Source organism: Eutrema salsugineum, unplaced genomic scaffold, assembly GCF_000478725.1.
Source record: "Eutrema salsugineum unplaced genomic scaffold, Eutsalg1_0 scaffold_10, whole genome shotgun sequence".
NCBI lineage: Eukaryota > Viridiplantae > Streptophyta > Magnoliopsida > Brassicales > Brassicaceae > Eutrema > Eutrema salsugineum.
This window is the reverse complement of record NW_006256908.1, coordinates 9,059,263-9,081,474: the sequence shown is the minus strand read 5'-3', so window position 1 is coordinate 9,081,474 and position 22,212 is coordinate 9,059,263. Positions and strand designations below refer to the sequence as shown.

The 22,212-nt window shown below is 36.6% G+C and overlaps 5 protein-coding genes across 15 annotated transcripts; 3 read left to right on the top strand and 2 right to left on the bottom strand.

Annotated features, from left to right (window-relative positions):
- Positions 1-85: 85 nt before the first annotated feature.
- Positions 86-4,099, bottom strand: LOC18026800 (dystrophia myotonica WD repeat-containing protein). Its single transcript, XM_006410832.2, has 11 exons — positions 3,647-4,099; positions 3,036-3,353; positions 2,840-2,948; positions 2,658-2,751; positions 2,140-2,227; positions 1,963-2,046; positions 1,724-1,820; positions 1,542-1,629; positions 1,286-1,391; positions 1,111-1,203; positions 86-642 (listed from the first exon to the last, which is right to left on the bottom strand). The coding sequence occupies exons 1-11, from the start codon at positions 3,830-3,832 to the stop codon at positions 274-276; spliced, it is 1,632 nt and encodes a 543-aa protein (XP_006410895.1). The 5' UTR covers positions 3,833-4,099; the 3' UTR covers positions 86-273.
- Positions 4,100-4,596: 497 nt separating this feature from the next.
- On the top strand, positions 4,597-9,509 carry LOC18026799 (E3 ubiquitin-protein ligase MBR2). Of its 11 annotated transcripts, none has more exons than XM_024161007.1 (11): positions 4,604-4,741; positions 5,094-5,157; positions 5,238-5,383; positions 5,483-6,524; positions 6,628-6,765; positions 6,838-6,975; positions 7,320-8,039; positions 8,123-8,535; positions 8,780-8,878; positions 8,965-9,102; positions 9,201-9,509. In XM_024161007.1, the coding sequence occupies exons 6-11, from the start codon at positions 6,876-6,878 to the stop codon at positions 9,351-9,353; spliced, it is 1,623 nt and encodes a 540-aa protein (XP_024016775.1). In that variant the 5' UTR covers positions 4,604-4,741; positions 5,094-5,157; positions 5,238-5,383; positions 5,483-6,524; positions 6,628-6,765; positions 6,838-6,875; the 3' UTR covers positions 9,354-9,509. The 11 variants fall into 11 exon arrangements, with proteins under 11 accessions (XP_024016778.1, XP_024016779.1, XP_024016775.1 ...); XM_024161003.1 differs by having other exon boundaries at positions 4,967-5,157; XM_024161011.1 differs by having other exon boundaries at positions 4,602-5,157; positions 7,118-8,039.
- Positions 9,510-13,778: 4,269 nt separating this feature from the next.
- Positions 13,779-15,532, top strand: LOC18026798 (peroxidase 21). Its single transcript, XM_006410830.2, has 5 exons — positions 13,779-13,911; positions 14,128-14,276; positions 14,394-14,582; positions 14,690-14,858; positions 15,004-15,532. The coding sequence occupies exons 1-5, from the start codon at positions 13,833-13,835 to the stop codon at positions 15,402-15,404; spliced, it is 987 nt and encodes a 328-aa protein (XP_006410893.1). The 5' UTR covers positions 13,779-13,832; the 3' UTR covers positions 15,405-15,532.
- Positions 15,533-17,911: 2,379 nt separating this feature from the next.
- Positions 17,912-19,099, top strand: LOC18026797 (DNA-binding protein S1FA2). The gene is made up of 2 exons (XM_006410829.2): positions 17,912-18,098; positions 18,720-19,099. The coding sequence occupies exons 1-2, from the start codon at positions 18,072-18,074 to the stop codon at positions 18,921-18,923; spliced, it is 231 nt and encodes a 76-aa protein (XP_006410892.1). The 5' UTR covers positions 17,912-18,071; the 3' UTR covers positions 18,924-19,099.
- A 209-nt stretch (positions 19,100-19,308) lies between these two features.
- Positions 19,309-21,134, bottom strand: LOC18026796 (cell number regulator 8). The gene is made up of 3 exons (XM_006410828.2): positions 20,703-21,134; positions 20,141-20,343; positions 19,309-19,792 (listed from the first exon to the last, which is right to left on the bottom strand). Exons 1-3 carry the CDS (start codon positions 20,986-20,988, stop codon positions 19,556-19,558), a joined length of 726 nt encoding a protein of 241 aa, XP_006410891.1. The 5' UTR covers positions 20,989-21,134; the 3' UTR covers positions 19,309-19,555.
- Positions 21,135-22,212: the final 1,078 nt, after the last annotated feature.

Genomic DNA, 22,212 nt, shown 5'->3' with positions numbered 1-22,212 from the left:
TGAAGAGCCTACTAAAAAGAAATTAAAAAAACCAAAGACAAATATGTATGTGTAAAATAAAAGGTTCCTAAGTTTTTCTCAAAAATTTGTGGCCCTAGGCCAATGTTTCTTATATCATAACGTGAGCACGCTCTGTCTCCAACCCAATTAACCATCAATGTTAAGAATTGATTCAGTTCGATCCATATTTTTCTTTGAAGAAAGAAAACATTCACATTGGCTTCCTTTCAAAACCAAGACCTGAAACAAAATGATTTTCAAACAGTGACTGAATTAACTGGAACCACCGGCCTTGCTGGTCAGTGAAGGTTTGCTTGTGGTTGGATTTGCTTCTGAGCTACTGGATTGAGTGTCTGGTCGTGTCCAGATCTTTAGATGGCCTTCTCTGCAAGCCGTTACGACTGATTCTTGAGTGAAGATCAACCCCGAGAGGGGCTCGCTGTGAACACGCTGAGCCACGACTGGTGAGAGCTTTGGGACGTCGCGCATGCACGGCGCTGGCTGAAGAGTGCCCATTGGAACGATGTTGTCCCAGTGAGCAGATTGACTCCCCGTGCTGTAAGTGGGTGATCCTCCTGGAGGTCTACGAAGTGGAACTACAATCTCATCCATTTCTAGGTCCCATAGCAGTAGTTGTGTGTCCTGTTCGCGCAAAAGCAGAGAGAATAAAAACACAGAAGGCGAGCCAGAAACACAGAAGAAACACTAAGAAGACCACAATGTATAAGTTATTAGCACAACTTTCACAGGCCAAGACAATGGAAAATCTCACTTTCTAACACATTTCTATAAAATCTGTTCCCGCAATCTGGCAAATATCACATGAGATATGGACAATGCTATCGCCCCATACGGTCAAAAGAAATCCCCCTAAAAACATTACATCTCATTTCCCTCGCTATTTCTCGCTCCTACACTAGAATCGTTCTACAGTCTTATATACTCTTAAGCTAAATTACACAATAATCATAGTAGCAGGAGACGTATTTACCACTGTTCAATCAATAAAAAAAGGTCAAGGCAAACCCTCAATGGTGAGGCAAATGTTTAGTTGGCATCACATAAATAGAAAAGAGAACGGGAAGAATGGATAATAGCATAGCTGATTACCTGACCAACGGAACCAAACCGATACATAACATTCTCGCCAGACCCATCTAAATTTGGTGACGACCAATATGAATCAAACGCCACTCCACTAACCTGAGAGAAAACATATCACATTAGTCAAGGAGTGTTGTTGTTACATAAAAAATTCACTAATACTCCAATTTATAATACTTACCCATGAATTGTGTCCCTCACCCCATGCCACAACCTTTCGGTCTTCCATACTCCAGACTTGAACCAAGTCATCTTCACCTCCAGTCAAAAGGTACTTTCCATCAAAACTGTCAGGTCGATCACAATGTTAGTATAGAATAACAATTCCATGCTAAAAGGAACTAGAGTGAACAAAAATTTATTTTACAAAAATTGACGCAGATAATTATTTTCCTTCAAATGCAATAAGGAAGATCAAAGGATATAGTTCCACTCACCTCCAAGCACAACACAATAGAGCACCATAATAACTTTTTCCACCACACACTAGCTTTTGGGTTGAGAAATCAAAAATTCGAAGATAACCTGTACATGGTAAAAAAGAAGACGAATGCTCAACCGAAAGAAACATATGGAGAAAGAACTGGAACCAGCGATATAACAAAAAAAACCAACATACCATCTCTTCCGACAGTTGCCAAGTATGCTCCATCATTTGAAAATGCAATGGAGTTTATTGAACCTTGACCAATATGCCATCTCGCTACTGGGTTACTCTGCAGGAATATTTGTGGGAGTGAATAATCGTGCATGTTTATACACGTAAAGACAGAAAAGAAATGAGCATTCTCATTCTGCCAGAGCTACACATAAACCTTGAAAGCAACATCAAATGGACCCACTACCAAACTCAAGTACCTTGCTATATTTTGATTTGTCAACTGAAAACTGTGTAGGATCTCTTATAGCAGAAAATGAAGATTCAGTTGCACCTTCTTTATTCTGCAAGTATAACACTTATTCTGGTCAGAAATTAGACATTAGGTAAATGAAAAGTCAAATGCAAGAATTTTGTTCCCCGATATCTGAGCTTGCCTTCTCATACACGTACAAATTTCCATCGGCATGAGCAACAACAAAGGATCCGTCACCTCCAGGCACCCAAGCTATACTAGTACAGCGGCTGTTAAAAGGGAACAAAGTTTATCTGGTTCTTAGAGTGGACAAGACAGATAAAAAAATATTTGTTTTTTTCTTTCGTAAAGGAATTTCAGCCAGATTCCCGTTATATTTAATTTAATCCGAGAAAAAACATACTCCTCTGAGACTACACCTATTATTGTACAATACAAATCTTATGACTCACTAAATCAAGAGTTACCAAGAGCATATATCCAGTAAAATGTCAAAAAACGAACGATAGCTACTTCAGCTTGTTGCATTTCACTCATTTGGCATAAATATAGAAGTACCAAAGAAGAAAACAGTGAGAATACTAGCGATCGATACACCAACAAATGTGAACCAACGAGATTGATACAAATTTCAAACAATAATAACAAATACTAGAACAATGAAGCACTGAGAAAGGAGAAAAAAATAAAAAATCTTGCCTGTTATTTACAGAACCATCTTTGTTATAATGCTGAGCACTAACAAGCTTCTTACCGACATCTTGTAACTGCTGTCTTAGTGATACGGTGTAGACTACAATAATTCACCAAAACAGTAAATAACGAGACGAATTTCCATCTAGAACAGAAGTAACAAACTTGAGCTAAAATTTCTACATTACCATCCCCAGAATTCAGCCCAATAAGTAGATCATGTCCATCCTTAGCATCAGGATCAAACGCGTGGCACATAGGGTTCGAATTGCTGATATGTATAGACTTTACTGGATCCTACACGAAAGAAGTTTTCTAAACTATGACCAAAACCAGGACAACAAATCAAATCTTAAGAGAATGAAAGAGGTAGGAGTAAAATACCTTGTCTTGTGAGTTCAAGTCGCATATAAAAATAGCATCACCCACATTAAAGACTAAGTAACTTCCTTTCCCATCAAAATTCGTATTAGTCGCCGAGGTACTAGAACTAGAAGCAGTGAATGAAGCACCAATTCTTGAACCTGTACTCACATTTTTGTTCCCTCCATTGCCACCAACGAAACTAAGCGCACGGTTACCATTCCCACCACCCAACAACCTCGCTGTTGCTGATCGGAAACCGCTAGTAGCACTGAAACTTGACGAGGTACCAGTTGGTGTCGATGGAGAAGGTTTGTCCTTGAGGTGAGCTAGAGTAACCTGACACCGAAATTTCCCAAATCCATCCTCAGAAACCACTTTTAAAACACGCAGATCAAATGCCCTTTTGATATTCCTACACAAAACCTTGCGAAATTCAAGTTGCTCATCAATGCTAGTGAAACACTGACTTATGCATCCTGGATTCAAATTTTCCACTAATTGAAAGTTTATTCAGAAATCGTAAGTCTCCCAAATTTTTTTTTGCAAAAGCACATAGCAATTCATAAGCAATCACAAACCAAACGCAATGAAATCTCTAAATTCATCCAGAAGTAATCAAAAGCTTTCACCTGAGTGACGGTTTTTCCATGTGTATAGTGAAGGAGCCCAGAAGGATGCGTCTTCTCGTAGTGGAGCTTGTACTTCCCTTCAGGGGTCTTGAAATACGTCTTGATTCCCGGCGAGTGAGGATTCGCCGCCGAAGCTGAAGAAGAAGAAGAAGGCGCAGAGATCATTCCATTAGAAGTGTTCATCATATTTGCTCACTGCTCTTCTCTAATTTACAAGCTACTTGTAGCATCTGATCATGTCCCTAGGGCTTTTGTTGTTTTTATAGCTCCTACTGTGTCACTGAACAAAATCCAGAAATCCACTCTTCTCTTCTTCGATGCAATTGCTCTAAACTCTGTTCCTCGTCGCGAAAATTAAAATCAAAAATTTATGTTTTGGATTCTTCAGGTCTTCAATTGCTTCCGGATCAAAAAGGATTAGTATTATGAATCCAATGTGGTCTCCGGTTCTAATATCTATATTCCGTCCGACTCGGCAAAAAACAATCTTAATTGCTTTCTTAATTATATCAAATTGAATCTTTAATGACGTCAAAATCAAAATGACTCACCATCAATTAAGGCCCAAATAAAGTCCAAAACATAGGCCCACTATGAAAGAACCAAAAAACTTTCCTTCTTCAGCTTTCGACGTGCCGCTAACCGTGAAGGAAAAGTAAAAGATAGAAATTAACACCATACAGTGATGATGATGATGATGTTAAAAAAAAAGAAAAGGAAATTAACACCATAATACATACGCCTAATCACGAGCCAATTTTGGGATATTTAATTTAATAAAATTAGTCGGCAAAATAATATTTACTCAACGGGGTTTACCGGTAACCGGTGGAGGTCGTCAGAGATACTAAATTTTTCCAGCAACGTACTCAACCGCTTTTATTAGTTTTCTTAAATATGAACCGATCATTGTAATTGCCCAACCATCGCCTTTTAAAAAAAAAACGAAAGCAAATTTTGTGAAAAACACATTCTCTCTCTAAAACCTCTCTTCTTTTTTTTTTTTTCTCAAAAGCTGCGTTATCTGTATACGAATTCATTCTTCTCTTTGCTTTCCTCCGATCGGTCTCCTTTTCTACATAGCCGCACGCTGTGGTATGTTTCTCTCTTCTTCGATCCTTGTATGAGCTTATGATTTGTGTTCGTTTATGTGTATATATGCGTGTAAATGTGCTGAATCGATTTTGTAATTTCATCAAATGTTTGTCCTGTTTACATGTTGTTACCGATCGTCTCTTTGCTTCGTTATTGGGACTGTGTTATGATTGTTTGGTATAACCCGGTTATTTCCGGTCGGCTGCTACATCGGTGACTTTTTAGTTTTTATTGGAGTTTTCCTGCAATCTTCGGGTATGATCGGTGATCATTTCCGAGAATCGGAGTCGATTTTGGATGTTTACGGATATCGGAGCTCCTTTTGCGTCCAATTTCGTTTTCTTTCTCGTAGTTGTTTGCTTTAGATTCCGATGCTGAGAATATAAACCAAATCGGTGATCAGCTTCAGCGACGGGGTAAGCTAGCTAGTTTGGGATATAGTCTGAGCAGTTTCCTATTAGTATAATCCTAGGCTTAGATGGTTTGTATCCTGCAGGTTTAGGGGCAGTGATGGTTTCTCAGTTTATATCATGCATGCCTTTCTCGACAACGAACCTGGGGTAGTTGAGAAACTGGGAAAAAAACGTTATTGGTGATTCAAATGTTAGCGAAATTTGAGAACTAGTTCGACTCTAGTTTCAGGTCAGAATACATCTTCCTACTTGAAGAGTTCTAGATTTTGTTAGAAACTATAGCATTCCTTCTCTCTTTAAAACTGGTTTATTAACACTTTTCCAACAGATGTTAGTTCCTCACGGTAGCAATTTCCAACAGATGTTAGTCCATTGTCATGCAGATGCGGTGTTGCACACCTTCTTGGTTGAATGAGAAAGTAATGTGAACTTGAACTCAGATAAGTGAACCCAAATTTATTAGCGTGGTTAGCTATATTCCTAATGTTTTGTGGCCAATAACTAAGGTTATGGTAGTAAAGGCTTTGTGAAGTTTACCTGATCCAGTTCTTCCGCCAGTTTTTCGTGGCGTAAGATTTGTTGTGATTCTACTGAGTTACATCTTTATGGGAGTAAGCAAATAACCACAACTGGTCCGCGTTCACATGCATATCTGAATGTGTTAATCAGTAAAATATGCTTGAAGTCTGAAATAAGGTAGCCATGGGCAGAGAACTTCAATCTTTCTTATGTGAAGACAACCATGCTATGAAGGTTTCTGGAATGATATGCTGTCACAATCGTTCACATGTATTTTATTTGGATGCACGATGATGTCAAGCATAATGCTGACTGTGTAATGCATCCTTTCACACACCCTACTTTGTTTTACAAGCCCTTGGACTCATAAGCCACGAGATTTGGGGTCCATCAAGGTGTGCTTGAAGGTTTTAAGACAATAAGAGCTACAAGATATTAAAAGGAGGTGGTAAGCCTTTGCTGGCTAGCACTTTTGAGTTTTGTGGACTAAACTCGTTCACCTAAGGGAGCTGTAATGTAGTCAATTATGATTTTGAACATGAAGAGACGGAACTACATTTGGAGTTTTTATTGTATTATCTAGTGAACTTAAGGGCCTAACTGTTTCTGGCTGATTTACTTTCGTGAATTGTGATTGGAAATGGTGAATCAATTGCTCAAATAAGCACGGCAGCCTTTTCAATTGAGTACTTTAGTGTATTCTTGTTTGGGACTGTTTTACCTTTTTCCCATACCCTTCTAGGATTATTTGCCTGCAGGAGCATTTTTGGAGGGTTTTGGTTCAGAAAATTAAGCTCATGTCCTGCTATTGAATCCTCCATGTAATTTTCTGGGGCATGCCAATAGTGATTGTAAGTTCAGTGAAAGACATTTACAAGGCCCTTTATACATACTTCAGAGCTGTGAAATCTATTTTGTGATAAAAATATTACTTGTGTGTCTTTTGTTGAGTAGAGAAGTCATCATTGGGGGGATGATGCATATTTATTCTTAACGTCTATTCAAATAGGTGACACATTTTCAGCCACCATTTGATACTTCTTTGGTTCACTTCAAGAAATACCATTCCTGAACGAAAACTGTTTTTGCTTGGTAATTAATGAATATTTCTTCTGAGCTTGCAAATGTTTTTCTGGATGAATGTTGAGAGAACTTTCTGTGCAGGTTTAGTTGGACTATAAGGTTGAAGCTTTGTGTAAACCATGGGGCACAGACATTTTCTTGGTTCATCCCAATATTTCGATGATGAACATGATCAAGGATGGAGTCATATACACCCAGAGCATCCATATACGAGTCTAGGTAATTAGTCCTTCATTCCTACATATCTTTAATCTGTTTTCGATTCATAAAAATCAATCTTTAATACTCGTTCTCCACTGATAGAGATGGATTTTCAATATTTGTAAGAGCTATTGGATTGATGATGCATGTCTATTTTTAGGTTAAGATGTTCTATGTGCTTTTCCCCTATGGGTAGTCTGGGTTTCACTACGAAAATTTTGAATCTTGATAAGTGGATACCCTCATCTAGTGAGAATTAAGGAGGCAACATTTTATAACCATCACAGATGTCCTCGACTTTTTCCTGTGCATCATGTCTGGAATTTCTGATTAATATTATTATCCGCCCCACATTTTCTCAGCAAGATCTGGGACTAGTGAGAACAGATCGCATGTTTATTCAGCAGAAAACATGTTGAATGAAGGAGTGCCAGATTCTTCGCATTGGAACTCTTCTACAGGGCCAAGTGCCTATACTGCCTCAGGTCATGGTGGGGAGAGGCTACGCTACAATCCAGGGACTTCGGGCCCATCCCACGATCCTTTCATGAGTTCAACTTTCTCTGCTCCACATGATAATTATGTGACATTTGCATCCTCTTCGAATTGCAACAGCCAGACATGGTCAAATGCTAGTTATGTTGGTCAACCAATGGAAAGTGTGAGAGGAGCACAAAAGCGAAAAAGCCCATGTGATTCTTCCATCTATGAAATGGGCAGTTCAAGTCATTACCACGGTGACAGAACTTCCTCAGACTTCCCTTTCTCCTCGGAGTCGCACCTGGGAAAATCAATAATTCATGATCATGATCCTCATTACATGCCGTGGCTCATGGACCCAACTTACAGAAGTAATAATCTCTCGATCAGGGGAGAGAGTTCTTCAAGGAATGTCCGGAGTCGTCCTACACTTGATTTAGAGACCAGCGTAGATAGAATTAATTTGGCAAGAAGCCCGGGCCTTGATTCTCATTCGACACACCACAATGCTGAGTATTCTGGCTCAGGTCAATTTCCTGGTCAGGCATCTTACAGAAATAAGGACTGGAACTGTCCTAGGCGCTCCCCAGTTTCTCCTGGAGGTATGGAAATTACACTTGGTCACTCTTCTTAAGCTTCAAATATGTTTTTCTACAATCTGACCACATTAATACTCGCTTTGCAGATATAAGTGGCTTTAGTCCAGAGACAAATACTTCTCTTCCTACGAGAAGTGTTGTCAACAGCAAATCTGTTGATATCACTGGCTATCACCACGGGCTAATCGGTAACAGAAATACTACAGTTTCCCAAGGTTTTCCTGGAACCTCAACACAATCTGCAAGCAGTTCCCGCTTCTCTCATAGGTCAACCCCAACCTATAGATCTTCTTCAAGCTGTTTGCAATTGGGACATGTAGCATCGTCTTCTGGAGACAGGTCTCACTTGGTCACTGAGACATATCCGTCTAGGCATCTAAGGCCACCACCACACATTTCATGGCGTAGCAGTGATCGCCCAGGGAGACGCAGGAGTTCCCATGAGAGGGTTCACCCTCCTTTCGATGAAGGTGCTCTCCGTGAACGGTTTTCATCTGAGGTACAGTTTTTATTCTTACAAATGCAATTTTTTTGGGGAGTAGAAGTATGTCCTAATTACACTGAACTTACCAATAGAAACTTATGCTATGAAGCTCAAGCCAGTGTGATATAGTGCGTATCTAGTATTTACTGGTAGGACCAATTCCGCAAAAGTTTTCCTATATAAACTTTCAATTTTCTTATTCCGCTGCAGACTGAACTGTTTTCTACTGTCTTCTTTTTGTGGGTGTGCATAAAAACAGGGATTTATGGTTGTAGATCGCCAACCACAGTATGGATCCAGAAATATGCTTGATCACCATGGAGACATGAGGCTCGACATCGATAACATGACCTACGAGGTTAATTACAAACCACTTATCTTCTTAAGCCTCACATAGCCAAAAGTCTTGAAAGTGATATATCTGAAATGATTGACATTATTCAGGAACTTCTTGCTCTTGGTGAAAGAATTGGGACTGTCAACACTGGTCTGTCTAACGGTGCAATCTCCAGTTGCTTGTTAGAGACGACATATTACGCATTGAATCAAACGGATGAGCAAACAAAATGCGCAATCTGCCTGGTAAGATCACTTGTCCTGAAAACACTTTATGTGCAAGCAAATGTTTATATAGAAAGTTAGAGATAGGCTAATGTTAATGTGGTAATGGCAACAATTAGGAGGAGTACAAGGAAAAAGAAGAATTAGGGGAACTTAAGGGATGTGGACATGGCTACCATGGTGGGTGCATCAAGAAATGGCTGTCTATGAAGAACTCTTGCCCTATTTGCAAATCACCTGCGTTATCTGATGCTTCTAAGAGCCCATTATAATTTATGTATATTCATTTTTCTTTCTTTTAAAGGGAAAAATATGTGATAGACTATACCTATAAGTTGTATTAGTAGTGGTTGTAAATAGAAGCAAGTCCAGGATTTTTCATGAGGGTTATAATATATGTTATTATTGGAAAGAAAACAAAAAAAAAATGACTCTTTGGAGAATCTGGAACTAAAAGAAGACCACATATAGTCTTTGAATTTTCATTTGGGGATTGATAAGTTCTTCACCGGTCGTGCAGGTCACATCTATCATTTTTTCCGGCATATTAGCGCATACATACATTGATTTGTTTCGGAACAAAACAAAACGAACTCAGAATTGTTTTCCAACACGCTAGCTAATGTATAGTCAAGAATTTTGCGGGGAGAAGCAAGGTAGGTCCATGCTTTCTGGAGCCAGAAAGTGATGGTCCGGATCCAAATCCACTTGTTTAAGTGATTTTAAAAACTGTAGCATTGCTTTTTGTTTTTTTAAATTGTAATGCTTGAAGATGACTGATTAACTAACATATCAAGGTTGACACCCAAAACATAGATATTTAAACCGGTTTGATATACAATGGAGCAAAAGTGAAAAACCGTTTGTATTATTATCGAATAATATTCGTCGCAAGCAATTAACATGTTTTACCCTGGTTTTGGAATGAGATTCGTAACACCTAATTTTTTTTCGAGGAAGATTTATATTCTGGAAAAGGCGAGGGATGATCGAAATGAGGAGGATGATTTGAAGAGGTTCAAACTCACTTATCATCTTATATTTTTGTTTCTTTCTTGTTACTTGTGATTATCTTTTTTGTCGTCCATCTTTTGTGTCCAAAATTATCAGATTTAGATCTCATTCACACACGTGTACAGTTAGTTAAACGTGATTAGTTGACTGGTAAGAGTTAGTTACTCTGATTAGCTTAAGTGTATAATAAACATTCAAAGTGTAGATAAACCATCATAAAAAGTCCGTTTCCTTTGTTCACGAGTTTATGTGTTCCGTTCTTATTATTTTACTTAACAGGTAACGTTTTTAATTTGGTTTCCTCGAGCGATTTTAGTTGCAATCACAATGCAATATGCGAGCTTTTGTGAGTTATTAGCCGTGTGAATAGTCAAACCTGTGAGAGCTGTTACGTCGTTCTTAATCATCGTGAATGTTTCTAATCTTTCCCGGCCATGAACTTATTATTTACATAGTTATGATTACGTTTTGAACAAAAGGTGATGCCATTGAAACCCTAGGCATAGCTTTCAACGTCTCCATCATTGTGTCGTTGTAGATAACCTTTGAACCAAGAAATTCAGTTCGTTTGCATTCATAGTCGCAAATGATTATTTTCCTTTTAATAAATATAGTGGTTTCCAAAGCTAATATGAAAATGTTGTGGCTAAAATATGTTTTGTGGTGATGAATTACCAGCAGCAACAAGCAACAGATAACAAGAAATTTTGGTAAGTAAATGAATTAGCTTAAATTGAATTCCATCTTTTAAAACAATAGACTAAAGATACTACAGATTGACAGCAACGCTGGTCCGAAGCATATGCAAGCGAAGCCATATCAGATAATATCAAGAAAGACACAAATAAAAAATATGAAGAATTAATGATAATTTTTTCACTTAGTGTAGAGTATCCAATAGTGAGCTAGAGAGACGTTGACTTGTACTATTCAAATTCATCGCAGGAAATTGTTAATTTATTTATTGTATAATAATATTCTTAAGAACTTTTTTTCACATCCGATAAAGCGATTCAGTATTAGATCTACATCTCCTCGTTTACTTTCTGGTAATGCTTGAACATGACAAATTAATATATATATATATATATACTTGCGGATATATACATGGAAAGTGAATTGAAAGATATTGTCCAACTATGACATACAATGGAATACATATAAACAGTGTTCGAGATATTTTTTCATTTATTTGTATACTACATGCTAATTTGTTTGTCAAAAATTTCATAAAGGAATAGAAAACCCCACATTTCTTGATCTATTTTTCTCATTCATCAGCTTCTATTCGTCGACTGTGTCAATATTAATTCTTAAGATATAATAATCAATTTTCATCACAGAAAACTGTATTAGTGTATTTTAGTAAAAACTTATAAAAAACAAAACATTGATTTCTGTAGCTAAGACTAAATAATTATGGCAAAAACATACATTTTATCACATATGTTGAAGGAAAGATCCGTGGTTTCACCGTCGTTGCTATTTGAATATTTGGCTAGCTCTTCAAAATCGGTCACACATACCCCAAACTCTAGACTACATGATATAATCGTGTGATAAATAAGGGGAAAAAAAATTCTGTCAAAAGAAAACTTTCAATTTAAACTCAAATCAAGCTGATTAGTTGTATTACCTATTTACAAATTGAACTAACCACACGTTTGAACATCTAAAAGGTAGAAATTGAGATTGGTGAAAGAGGATCGTTACTCATAAGCATCTAGAAAAACTAAATATACTTTTAGATGTAAAGAAAAAAGGGGAAAATCATCTTCATAATGAATATTGAAGATAAGTGAATCGGCTACAAAGCATTATGTGTGCAAGTGAATGGGTTGGACGGTAAAGTCGAGAGTATCACAGCCGCCACTGGTCACAATGATTAAGAAAGTGGGATTGATTTTATTAGTGTTTGCAAATGCGCGTGCGATTACCCAAGCTAAGTGCCTTAAAGGTCAAACTTAATGGCTTTCAATTATTCATACACCAAGGAATCTTAGAAGAAATTATTATTGCTACCAAATTAAGTAAACTATGAGAGTAATTTTAAAATGCCAAAAACAATTGATAACAGATGTAATATAACCTTATTAAATTATTGTAGTTTTAAAATTTTAAGTAATATTACACTCCATTTATAAGAAAACAAAAATTAGCAGTGTTATAATAATTGCATTATATATAAAATATTGGTACTGCATCGTATTGTAAGTATGTAATGATCCGAGTTTTAACAATATGATCCATATCTAGGTATCTTTATAAAAAAACTACGCATTTTCTTACCTTTAAAGACATCAAATCCTAATCAAACTCATATAAGTGATCTAATACACTCTCACTCAAACTGCTTAATCTCTAAGTCTGATACTCTCCGACCTTAGATCAGCCATACTTCCAGTAATTGATTCGTTGAGAAGCTGCTTAAAACATCTTTCATAGACTTCTGATAACATTCGAATTTAACCATGGAATAAACATCAAACGGTAGCTCGATTAACAAAATAAAGCTTAATTAATGAATTTGAGACTCGAGAGTAGAAAAATAAATTACTCTCTTTCAAAAGAATCTGCTACCGATTTCAGCTTAAAAAAACTTCTAAATACACCACACAAATGTCTCTATCGAAGATTGGATCCTCAACCACAATTCCCAACAAAATATTTCAATTATTGCTACATTTATATTAAAAAAACTGTACTGTAGACTCTCGAACTTTATCTGAAATCTATTTTGTTAATAGTAATAGGTAGTTATAAATTTTCGAAGGTTTTTACTTAATATATGATTCAATAATTTTGGCATGATGTAGTACAATGGGCCATGCCTATATATATGTGACTAGTCCAATTCCTCGTTCTACTTTTGTTACGATTTACCAACTCTTAACAGAATTAAAGCAATAGAGTTTTTAAAGTGAGCTATGAATCCAAATTGGTAACGATATTTTGAACGGAAGGTAAAAAGCCGGTAAGTCTGGTAGAATCAATAAAAATTTCGATCGTACAAACTTTATCAGCAGCAATGGGTGATGATTTTTTGTTTTTAGTAGTGAATGAACTTAACTATATAATTGAAATCGTGTTAATATGACTAATAGGCTAATTATATTAAGTATATAGTATACCTACAGATTAGCATGATTGTAAGTCAATAGAGTTGGTCATCTAGACGTTGATGTGTTATATTCATATTCGTAGCAAGCATTTAAAACTTTTTTACTGTAATAATTCTACTTTTTCGAATCCGAATCAACTAATTAGAACGTATTTCACATAGATCTCACAACTATGATGTGAACCGGACTGCATGTCTGATGGTTGAACATAGACTTGTTTGAAGATGATCTAATTAATATATGAAGGATGAAAAGAAAGAAAAAATAGAGGAAAATGATACTTGAATCGGATTGACATATAATATAATGGAACAATAGTGAAAGCCAAACTAATTTTTGTATTATTTTCGGACAAAATGGGAAATCGAGAGTCTCACTGAATTCACATGCGTTTAGAATAAGAAATCCCCGATAATTACAAAAAAAATGAATATTAATTATTATGGGCAACCACTATGACAATTGACAGAGAATAAAAAGACTTAATTAAATATATCAAACACGATTATAGAGGTTATCTAGTCCCTTGAAATCTCTATATAACACTAAATTGGTACACATAAGAGAGACACACCAATCAAAAGATAGAGAGAAGAGAGGGAAAGAGAGAGAGGGATGGCCATTGCGAAGAAGCCTTTCTGCCTTTTGGCCTTCTTTTGTCTGTTATTACAGTTATTCTCTACCTTCCATACCGGTAAATATTCTTTCCTGATCCAATCACGTTTCGCCACATGTTTCCATGCCTCTCGAAATTTTGCTGACTGGAGCTGCCTATGTAGTGATATATATTTCTTTTCGTAATTTATTTTCCATCGTAAAAATCCAGGAAATATATTTGTGATAATAATCGCTAATAAACGCATATATGTGTAATGGAAACGAATAATTTTAAGAAGTAATAAAACTGTAGGAAATGGGGAGCTGGAGATGAATTATTACAGAGAGAGTTGTCCAAAAGCGGAAGAGATAATAAGACAACAAGTGGAGACTCTTTACTACAAACACGGCAACACCGCCGTTTCTTGGCTCCGTAATCTCTTCCATGACTGTGTCGTCAAGGTAATTTTTTTCTTTCTATTCACATGAGACATGAGGAATTTAGTTATTATCATCATAATAGAATATCAAAATACGATTTATATCTATGTCAACATGTGTGTGTGTGTGTGTGTGTAGTCATGTGATGCGTCGCTGTTGCTAGAGACAGCAAGAGGTGTGGAATCTGAGCAAAAATCGACGAGGAGTTTTGGGATGAGAAACTTTAAGTATGTTAAGACTATCAAAGACGCACTCGAGAAAGCGTGTCCGAACACAGTGTCTTGTGCCGATATTGTCGCTCTCTCTGCTAGAGATGGTATTGTCATGGTGCGTACGTAGACTCCCCATATATTTCTATGCATTTTTACGGCTAATTTGATTAGTTGTATTTTTTTTAATACTAAATTTTTTGTTGTTGTTTAAATTATAAATAGTTGAAAGGGCCAAAAATAGAGATGATAAAGACAGGAAGGAGAGATAGCAGAGGGAGCTACTTGGGAGATGTTGAGACTCTAATTCCTAACCACAATGACTCCCTCTCCTCTGTTCTCTCAACTTTCAACTCTATCGGCATCGATGTCGAAGCCACCGTCGCTCTCTTAGGTATCTTTTAATAGCAAAGTAATGACATTATTACTTTATTATACGGAAATAAAAAGTTACCATATTACTTTTCTTGGAGAAAATGTACTTTCTTAAAAATAGGAATGATGTTGATTTTGATTGGTCAATTTATATGTAACTGTAGGTGCTCACTCAGTGGGTAGGGTCCACTGCGTTAACCTAGTGCACCGGCTATACCCAACGATCGACCCGACCCTCGACCCAAGTTACGCCCTTTACTTGAAAAATCGTTGCCCAACTCCAAACCCGGATCCGAACGCCGTCTTGTACTCCCGCAACGACCGTGAGACTCCGATGGTTGTTGACAACATGTATTACAAGAACATCATGGCTCATAAGGGTCTCCTTGTCATCGATGACGAGCTAGCCTCTGATCCTAGGACCGCTCCTTTTGTGGCTAAGATGGCTTCCGACAATTCTTACTTCCATGAGCAGTTCTCACGCGGTGTCACGCTCTTGTCCGAGACCAACCCGCTCACTGGAGACCAAGGGGAGATCAGGAAGGATTGTCGTTATGTGAACTAATTGATTATCACATTGTGGGAAGAATTATAATAATCGTCATATATACCTATATATCTATGAATGTATCATGTATGTAAATGTTTTGGATTCAATAAGAAGAAATACCAAAACCCTTTTATGGATTGAAATATATTTGGATATGATCGTCTCAAGATTCGATGTGATTTTTGTATTTTGTCATTTTTTGGTATATTCTTGCGTGATTTGAATTTTCAAAAGCAACTACCGAGCAGAACCTTTTCGAATATTAGTTAGAATAGTACCATAAAAACCGCTCAGTGATGATATTTAAATAAGCTGAACTAGATCATAAAATTATACGATACATGTAATACAAGCTTTTCTAGCTTTTATTGTTAAATTGTCACTTGTATATGTTTATAAAAAGACTATAAGTCAACGTCGGGGGAAATAAAGTAATCAACTTACTCCAAGCCAAACCATCATCGTGTTTGTTTAGTTCTGAGATGCCAAACGAATTGGGTACTTCTCCATGTGTATCCATTGACTCTTTTTACAAATTCTAAACTAAAATCATTTCCATTATTATAAGAGCTTTTGAAAATTCGTTTATCGGCGAATAATTGGTCAGTCTCGTTTGGTGTCTAATTAATAGACCCTATTTATTTGTGTACGTATAAGAAAATGGCAAATATTTATAACATTTATAATTATAGTATCAAGATATAGATCTTCATCTCTATCAAAAACTCATGTGCTGTATATTAAAACAAATTGAAGTCATATCACATGCAAAGTAAACTCACAGAGTCAAATGAACCACTAGTTTAGTCTAACTATTAAATGGATCTAATGCAATTCATAGTCAAAGAGAGTATTACCTTTTTTGGGTCAAAGAGTATTACTAATACTGAAATAATATAATTATAAGATAATTGCTATGATGAACCTTGGTACGTGAGCGAACAATGGTACGGTGTATATTTTATAGGATGCCAATTACACTTCTCTTCAAACACGTTCAAAAAAAAAAACTTCTCTTCAAACTATACTTAATTAACATTCTTGATGATTTTTATCAAGATGTGTGAACGATTGATTGGTTAAAGATTTAAGAACTGTAAAAAACTAAATCAAGGTACACATCTCTAATTCTCTATGTCTCTTCCAATCGGGATTTAGGTGTTGAAGAAAAATATTCTAAAGTCTCCAAATATATAGTTTTGGGATGTTTAATGGTTTATTGGGTTTCACCACATTGTTTGGCTCCGTAGACCGGAAACTCATCTTTCTTGGGCCAAAAACAAAAGTCTAAAACTCTCTACTTTTTTTTAACAAGAATGAAATCGGTGATCTATATTCAATTGTTAAGTTAACAAATTAGATTAATATAGGCCTGACTCTGAAGTATTTGATGTAATTTATATATGTAATACATATTTGTTTTGACTTATTGTGATAGATAAAATGAATTCGTAGATTATATTCAGTCTTCCCACCAAAATTAAGGAAGATTAACTGGTGGTAAGGTCATCTGAGAGTAATTCAAAACTAACAGAGAAGTTTACATTTTTTTTTTTTTTGACAACGAAAATCAATAAATTTGTTGAGAGATGATCCTTTGAGTGTTCCTGCAAAAGGAAAAGAAGACAAGAATCATCAGTTATTAATCAGTAATCCAAAGAAGAAATGAAGAAGAAGGAGATCATGTTTCGTAGAAGGAAGAAAGAAGGAGAAGAGAAAAGTCAAAGAGAGTTTAGTCAAAGAAAGGAGTTGGGCTACTAAGAATAAACAAGTGGGCCTGTGGATGTGTACAAGCCCAAAAGAAGAAAGAAATGAGAGTTTGTGTGTAAGTGTATTGTGTGTTATTATTGAGTTTAAGAATGAGCAGTTAAAGTAGTGAGTAGAGTTGTTAGAAGTCTAAGTTAAAACAGTTGTGTAAGATAGTTTATGGGTTAGCCGAGCCGTGCCTGAGATTTCTCTAACTACAAGCGAGAAAAAAAATTGGCCCCTTAAAATTTTTTTTGATACAGTTAAACCCACAAATAATTGGCAAAAAAGAAGAAAAAATGACATATATGTGTTTGGGAAGAGTTGAACTCAGGCAAACCTTTAACCAAATATGCTTTTACTTATTCATAAACCACTTGAACTAACTTTAACTTTGAAAAATTAGCCCAAAAAAAATATTTAACACCTCCGGCCCTGAAGTACATGTTTCATTTAGCCTGTGCTCAGACACGACTCTGTGGGTTAGAGTTAAGGTGTAGTAGTGATGAAGGTTAGTAAGAGTAGTTAAAAAAAAAGGTCTATATGTATGAGAAGAATGCATGTAATGAGACACAAAAGAAATGAATGAAGAAGATGAATGTTAAGAAGAAATATCGATATTGAAAGAAAGAGAGTGAAAGAAAACATATTTTAAAAGAGTGAAGTTCAACAAAATTATACATATAAGTTAAAATGTTAATTGTGGGGCCTCTCTCTATTTAGTTCAACAACAAATTGATTACTCCATTTAAATAATATTTTAAGATTACCTGCCAAAGCGACCTTGTGTAAATTTATGTCGTTTTATCTCTTTCTTTCTTTTTTTTTCACCTTGTCTTTATCTCTTTTTGTGTCCGAAAACAGATCTCCGATTCCTAACTCTCCGAATTGTTCTTTGCCGCATCGGATCTCAGAGATTATTTTGGATCATAGCCAATGAGCAGTGAAGGTTCCGCCGGAAAGGTACGTCTCCGCTTTTGGAATTTACTCCTCGATGAACTCGAATTGGGTTTTTACTATCACCTTCCTCTTCCTTGATCCATAATTTGGTTATCAATTTTTTTTTTTTTTATATTGTTAGATTCATTAGAGCTGAGCTGTATCTTATGATGGAGGCTATCAGTTTTGGCTGTTGCTTGGGGTTATAGTCTTGATCTCGATGATCCCTTCGCATGCATTGTTAATTTTGAACATGATCTGGAATTTACAGAGGATTTTCTTACTGTGATTACATTTCGTTTGTTGAGATAGTTAAAGGCTTTAATCCTAAAGGCGGTTCCTTTGAAAGGGAAAAGCTATTGAAATCATTTGTTTCTTTCAAAGACCTGAGGTTCACTTGAATTTCGATTGTATTTATGGATTCAGAGACAAAATTACCCTGAATTTCTCCCAAAGATTACATTTTATTTAAGAAGAGTTAGTCATAATTAGGCCTCTGAACTTGGCAAAATCATTGAAAAATGACATTTATAACCGATCATTAAAATAATATACCTTGGCCTTTGGAATCAGTGATAGTGATGGTTTATATGCTTTGACATAGCCGTGTTTATGTGCTTTTTGGTATGAATTGTGGATCCGCAGGCGGCTGCTGAAGCCAAAGGATTGAACCCGGGATTGATAGTGCTGCTTGTTGTTGGAGGTCTGCTTGTGACATTCCTTATAGCCAATTACGTGATGTACATGTATGCTCAGAAGACTCTACCCCCAAAGAAGAAGAAGCCCATCTCCAAAAAGAAGCTCAAGCGTGAGAAGCTCAAGCAGGGAGTCCCCGTGCCTGGTGAATAGATTCCAACTTCTTCTTCTTCTTCTTCTCTCACTTCTTCATCGGTCTGTACTAAAATTTACCTTTGCGGTTTTCTTTTTCTTCTTGTCATGACAATGTCAGTGAGACTTTTTGTATGGTTTAACAAGCAGAGTAGAAACCATCTTTCTTTTGCTTTGGTTATTAGACTTCAGTATTTGAATCGCAACTTTTGTTTTTCCTTAACATAGTTGGTCGCAGGTGTAGAGTCTCCCATGATCACTTTACTTATATTTGTCCATGTATTTTGTCAGCTTTATCGATCCAAAGTTTTTTACTCGAAACTCTGTTACCTTAAACCAATCCGGTTTCCCTTATACCAGTCAATGTTAGGCCTTACGAGTTGTTGTGAAACAACTGAATATTACCAACCATCTCAAATACAAGTGCGTGAAAGTAAAGATATACATATGTTTGTATTGTATGCGTAGTAGACCGGTACAAGAAAGAAAAAAAGAAAGATACACGACAAATTACACCAATAGAATGGTTTATTCAAAAAAAGTAAGCAAGAGACAATATCATAGTTGGAGTTTCACATAAGACACTTGTTTCAACAACGGTGTGTATACAAATGTAACAAGTGCTATTTAGACCACTCGACTCAAAGCAAGCTTCACTTACGCCCCATAGTTTGTTCTCTGGGAGGGAGCACCACCACGGTGGACTGAGCATTGAATCCCGGGTGAAGAACCTTCCTGCGGATCTCACGGCCTTCTTGGCAAAGGGCACATGTGTGGCAAAGGACATGCGTCACAAAGTCACAAGTCGTCTCCATATGTTCCCTTTGCATTTCATCCTCTATGCAGCTACCGCAGCAACCACACGACCTGTTCATCGCCTCAAAGCTTCCCTGTTTCAGCTCAAAAAGAAATCCAAAAATGGGGTCAGGAGATGCAATTTGTCCTTAGATGCAAACAGTGGAATAAAAAATGGGAAGACAAATGTAAAGGTTGCAAAACGGGACAATTGTAATGGACAGGGCACTAGAGCCACTAGAGGGCCTATGAGACAAGGCTTGTCCTTCAACAGGTACTATATTACTAGTGAATTGGGTGGAATACAGCCTAAGATCAGTTAATCCAAGCAATCAAGAAAAGATATAAAGACAATAGTTGATCAATCTTTTCTTAGAAGACAACCCTTTTTTCCCCAAATTGACTTCTCTGCATATTTGAAATGAAGGAAACAGAATCATTACCTCAAGGTTAAACTTTCGGCGAATGGCAGAACGGCTGGAGTAAGAGAACCATGGAGCAAGGCAGTTCCAGCCAAACAACGAATTGCCGACAAAGTACAATCCTAAATACGTCAAGCAGTGGTTCGAAAACGTTCCCGGAGCAGACCCAAGCCTCTCTGCATTAGTTCCATACAGCACACAGGGAGCCACACTTCCAAGAAGACCTACAAAGAAGCCATTATCTCATCACTTAAAGGTTTCATCTTGCCAATAAGCAGCACATAACAAACATTTTCATCGGATAAAAAATCTCATCTTGAGATTTCTTCTCTTAATTATCTATTAAGCAATCGAAAGCTTAACATTCGTGACCCATTTATAGCTGAGCTCAAATAAGATCCGAAGATTGACTCTTTCAACAACCACGCCAATGACCAAGCCCAGAAAACAAATTGCAATCAGAAATTACCCGATCACTTCCAGTTCCAATTCAATCAATCAACTTCGACCAAAATCAAGAAACCCATTTCAAAATTCCCCCAATTTCAAAATCCAAAACATTAGAAACAAACGAGATACTCACAAACTTCGAGATCGCTGCTGCAGAATTCATCATTTCGGCCAAGACAAGCAAAGAGACCAGAATTCCACTGGTTTCTCCCGATGGGCTCTCCGATCACGCTCCCATGGCTCACCGGCAACCCATCCGCCGTCCATCCGTATCCCTCCGCCGCGGGAGGAGGAGACACAATCGGTGTCGTCTTGGTGTCCCCTTTCGAGCAGATCTTGCTGTCGTTCGCTTGCAAGAGAGGACTCGATTCCTCACGGTCGTCGCCTCGTTGAGCTTCGCGGCTTTCGTCTCCCGCCATATTCTGCTAGAAAATTACGGTAGATCCTCTGAACAAACGATTTCTCTCTTTGATCTAAACGATGAACGAAGTACAAATGTATAAAAAGAGAAGAAAGAGAGAGAGAGTCTATAAATCTATAATTATTTATTGGGAGTCGCGTACGCGAACGCGTTAAGGAATTGAATCACATAAGTCAGAGAGACCCCTTCGTGTTATTTTAATTTGATTAGGAAATATTTTGAGCTCATTAAGATCTCGGCCTATCTAGGGCCCATGAAAACTTATTCTTGTGTGAAACTAAATGGCACTTTTTTTATTCCATTTTAACCGAAAATAGTTAATAATCAAAAATAAACCATGAGGACTTACTTTATTCTTGTGGGAAAATAAATGGTGCAATTGTTTTTCTATTCAATAAATTTTGAATATAAGGATATCTTCGCATGTGTCGAATTATTTAGACATATTCAAAATATTGTTATGCTTTAAACCCATATAAAAATTAGTGAATAAGTTACTAGAGGACTACAGTTATTTTTTAAAAAAATAGTCAAACGGTAAAAGTTTGGATCACTTATGATTATCTAACAAACACATACATACTAAAATTTTATGTATCTTGGTAAAAAAAAAAATCGGTTTCTTAGATATCTAGGATTCTTTTTTCTCTAGGATTCTAAAAACACAAACCTATAAGTATCAGCATAACACAAAAATGAATCTATAAATTATTTTCTAGTTAGGATAGAAGTTTTTTTTGAATTAACCGTCTCTCACTGGCGATGAGAATGGCGATTCTGATTTCTCATCTTTAAATTCTTATTATTCTTTTCCAAAATGATTATTACTGGATATGCTTTATTCTTCTTCATAACAGTTTCTATCTGATGGTGATCTGCGCAATTTTTAGAGCAATTATCCAATTGCTCTTTCAATCTCAACCGTTTCTTTTCTAGAGAGCGGGTTTTCCCAAATCTGACGCTGGTCTGGAGTGTAGTGATTCCATCTTTGTGTTCTTCATCTCCGTAGCCGGACTTTCACCACGCTACGATGAAACTATCGGATATAACAATTTCAGTTATGTCCTATATATTGGAATCATATGATCGATTTGTGATTTATACTCTAATTTAAAAATCCAATATCTTCAATTTTACTACTGTTTCTTCAATTTTCTTCCAAGAACGTGTTGGTGCATTGGTCGGAGGATATGGGATCCGGGAAAACGGAAACTACCAAGAA

What these genes read in the sequence shown, in the direction of transcription:
- LOC18026797 (XM_006410829.2), top strand. Translation starts at nt 18,072, where the DNA reads ATGAGCAGTGAAGGTTCCGCCGGAAAG. An exon ending in GTGAAGGTTCCGCCGGAAAG is followed by an intron (nt 18,099 to 18,719) that starts GTACGTCTCCGC and finishes GTGGATCCGCAG; the next exon opens with GCGGCTGCTGAAGCCAAAGG.
- LOC18026800 (XM_006410832.2), bottom strand. Translation starts at nt 3,832, where the DNA reads ATGATGAACACTTCTAATGGAATGATCTCTGCGCCTTCTTCTTCTTCT. An exon ending in GATGGTTCTGTAAATAACAG is followed by an intron (nt 2,228 to 2,657) that starts GCAAGATTTTTT and finishes CCCTTTTAACAG; the next exon opens with CCGCTGTACTAGTATAGCTT. An exon ending in ATTTGTACGTGTATGAGAAG is followed by an intron (nt 2,047 to 2,139) that starts GCAAGCTCAGAT and finishes TTATACTTGCAG; the next exon opens with AATAAAGAAGGTGCAACTGA.
- LOC18026798 (XM_006410830.2), top strand. Translation starts at nt 13,833, where the DNA reads ATGGCCATTGCGAAGAAGCCTTTCTGCCTTTTGGCCTTCTTTTGTCTG. An exon ending in TCCATGACTGTGTCGTCAAG is followed by an intron (nt 14,277 to 14,393) that starts GTAATTTTTTTC and finishes GTGTGTGTGTAG; the next exon opens with TCATGTGATGCGTCGCTGTT. An exon ending in AGCCACCGTCGCTCTCTTAG is followed by an intron (nt 14,859 to 15,003) that starts GTATCTTTTAAT and finishes ATGTAACTGTAG; the next exon opens with GTGCTCACTCAGTGGGTAGG.
- LOC18026796 (XM_006410828.2), bottom strand. Translation starts at nt 20,988, where the DNA reads ATGGCGGGAGACGAAAGCCGCGAAGCTCAACGAGGCGACGACCGTGAG. An exon ending in CAGCAGCGATCTCGAAGTTT is followed by an intron (nt 20,344 to 20,702) that starts GTGAGTATCTCG and finishes GCTTCTTTGTAG; the next exon opens with GTCTTCTTGGAAGTGTGGCT. An exon ending in GCCGAAAGTTTAACCTTGAG is followed by an intron (nt 19,793 to 20,140) that starts GTAATGATTCTG and finishes GAGCTGAAACAG; the next exon opens with GGAAGCTTTGAGGCGATGAA.
- LOC18026799 (XM_024161010.1), top strand. Translation starts at nt 6,876, where the DNA reads ATGGGGCACAGACATTTTCTTGGTTCATCCCAATATTTCGATGATGAA. An exon ending in GCATCCATATACGAGTCTAG is followed by an intron (nt 6,976 to 7,319) that starts GTAATTAGTCCT and finishes ACATTTTCTCAG; the next exon opens with CAAGATCTGGGACTAGTGAG. An exon ending in TCGATAACATGACCTACGAG is followed by an intron (nt 8,879 to 8,964) that starts GTTAATTACAAA and finishes GACATTATTCAG; the next exon opens with GAACTTCTTGCTCTTGGTGA.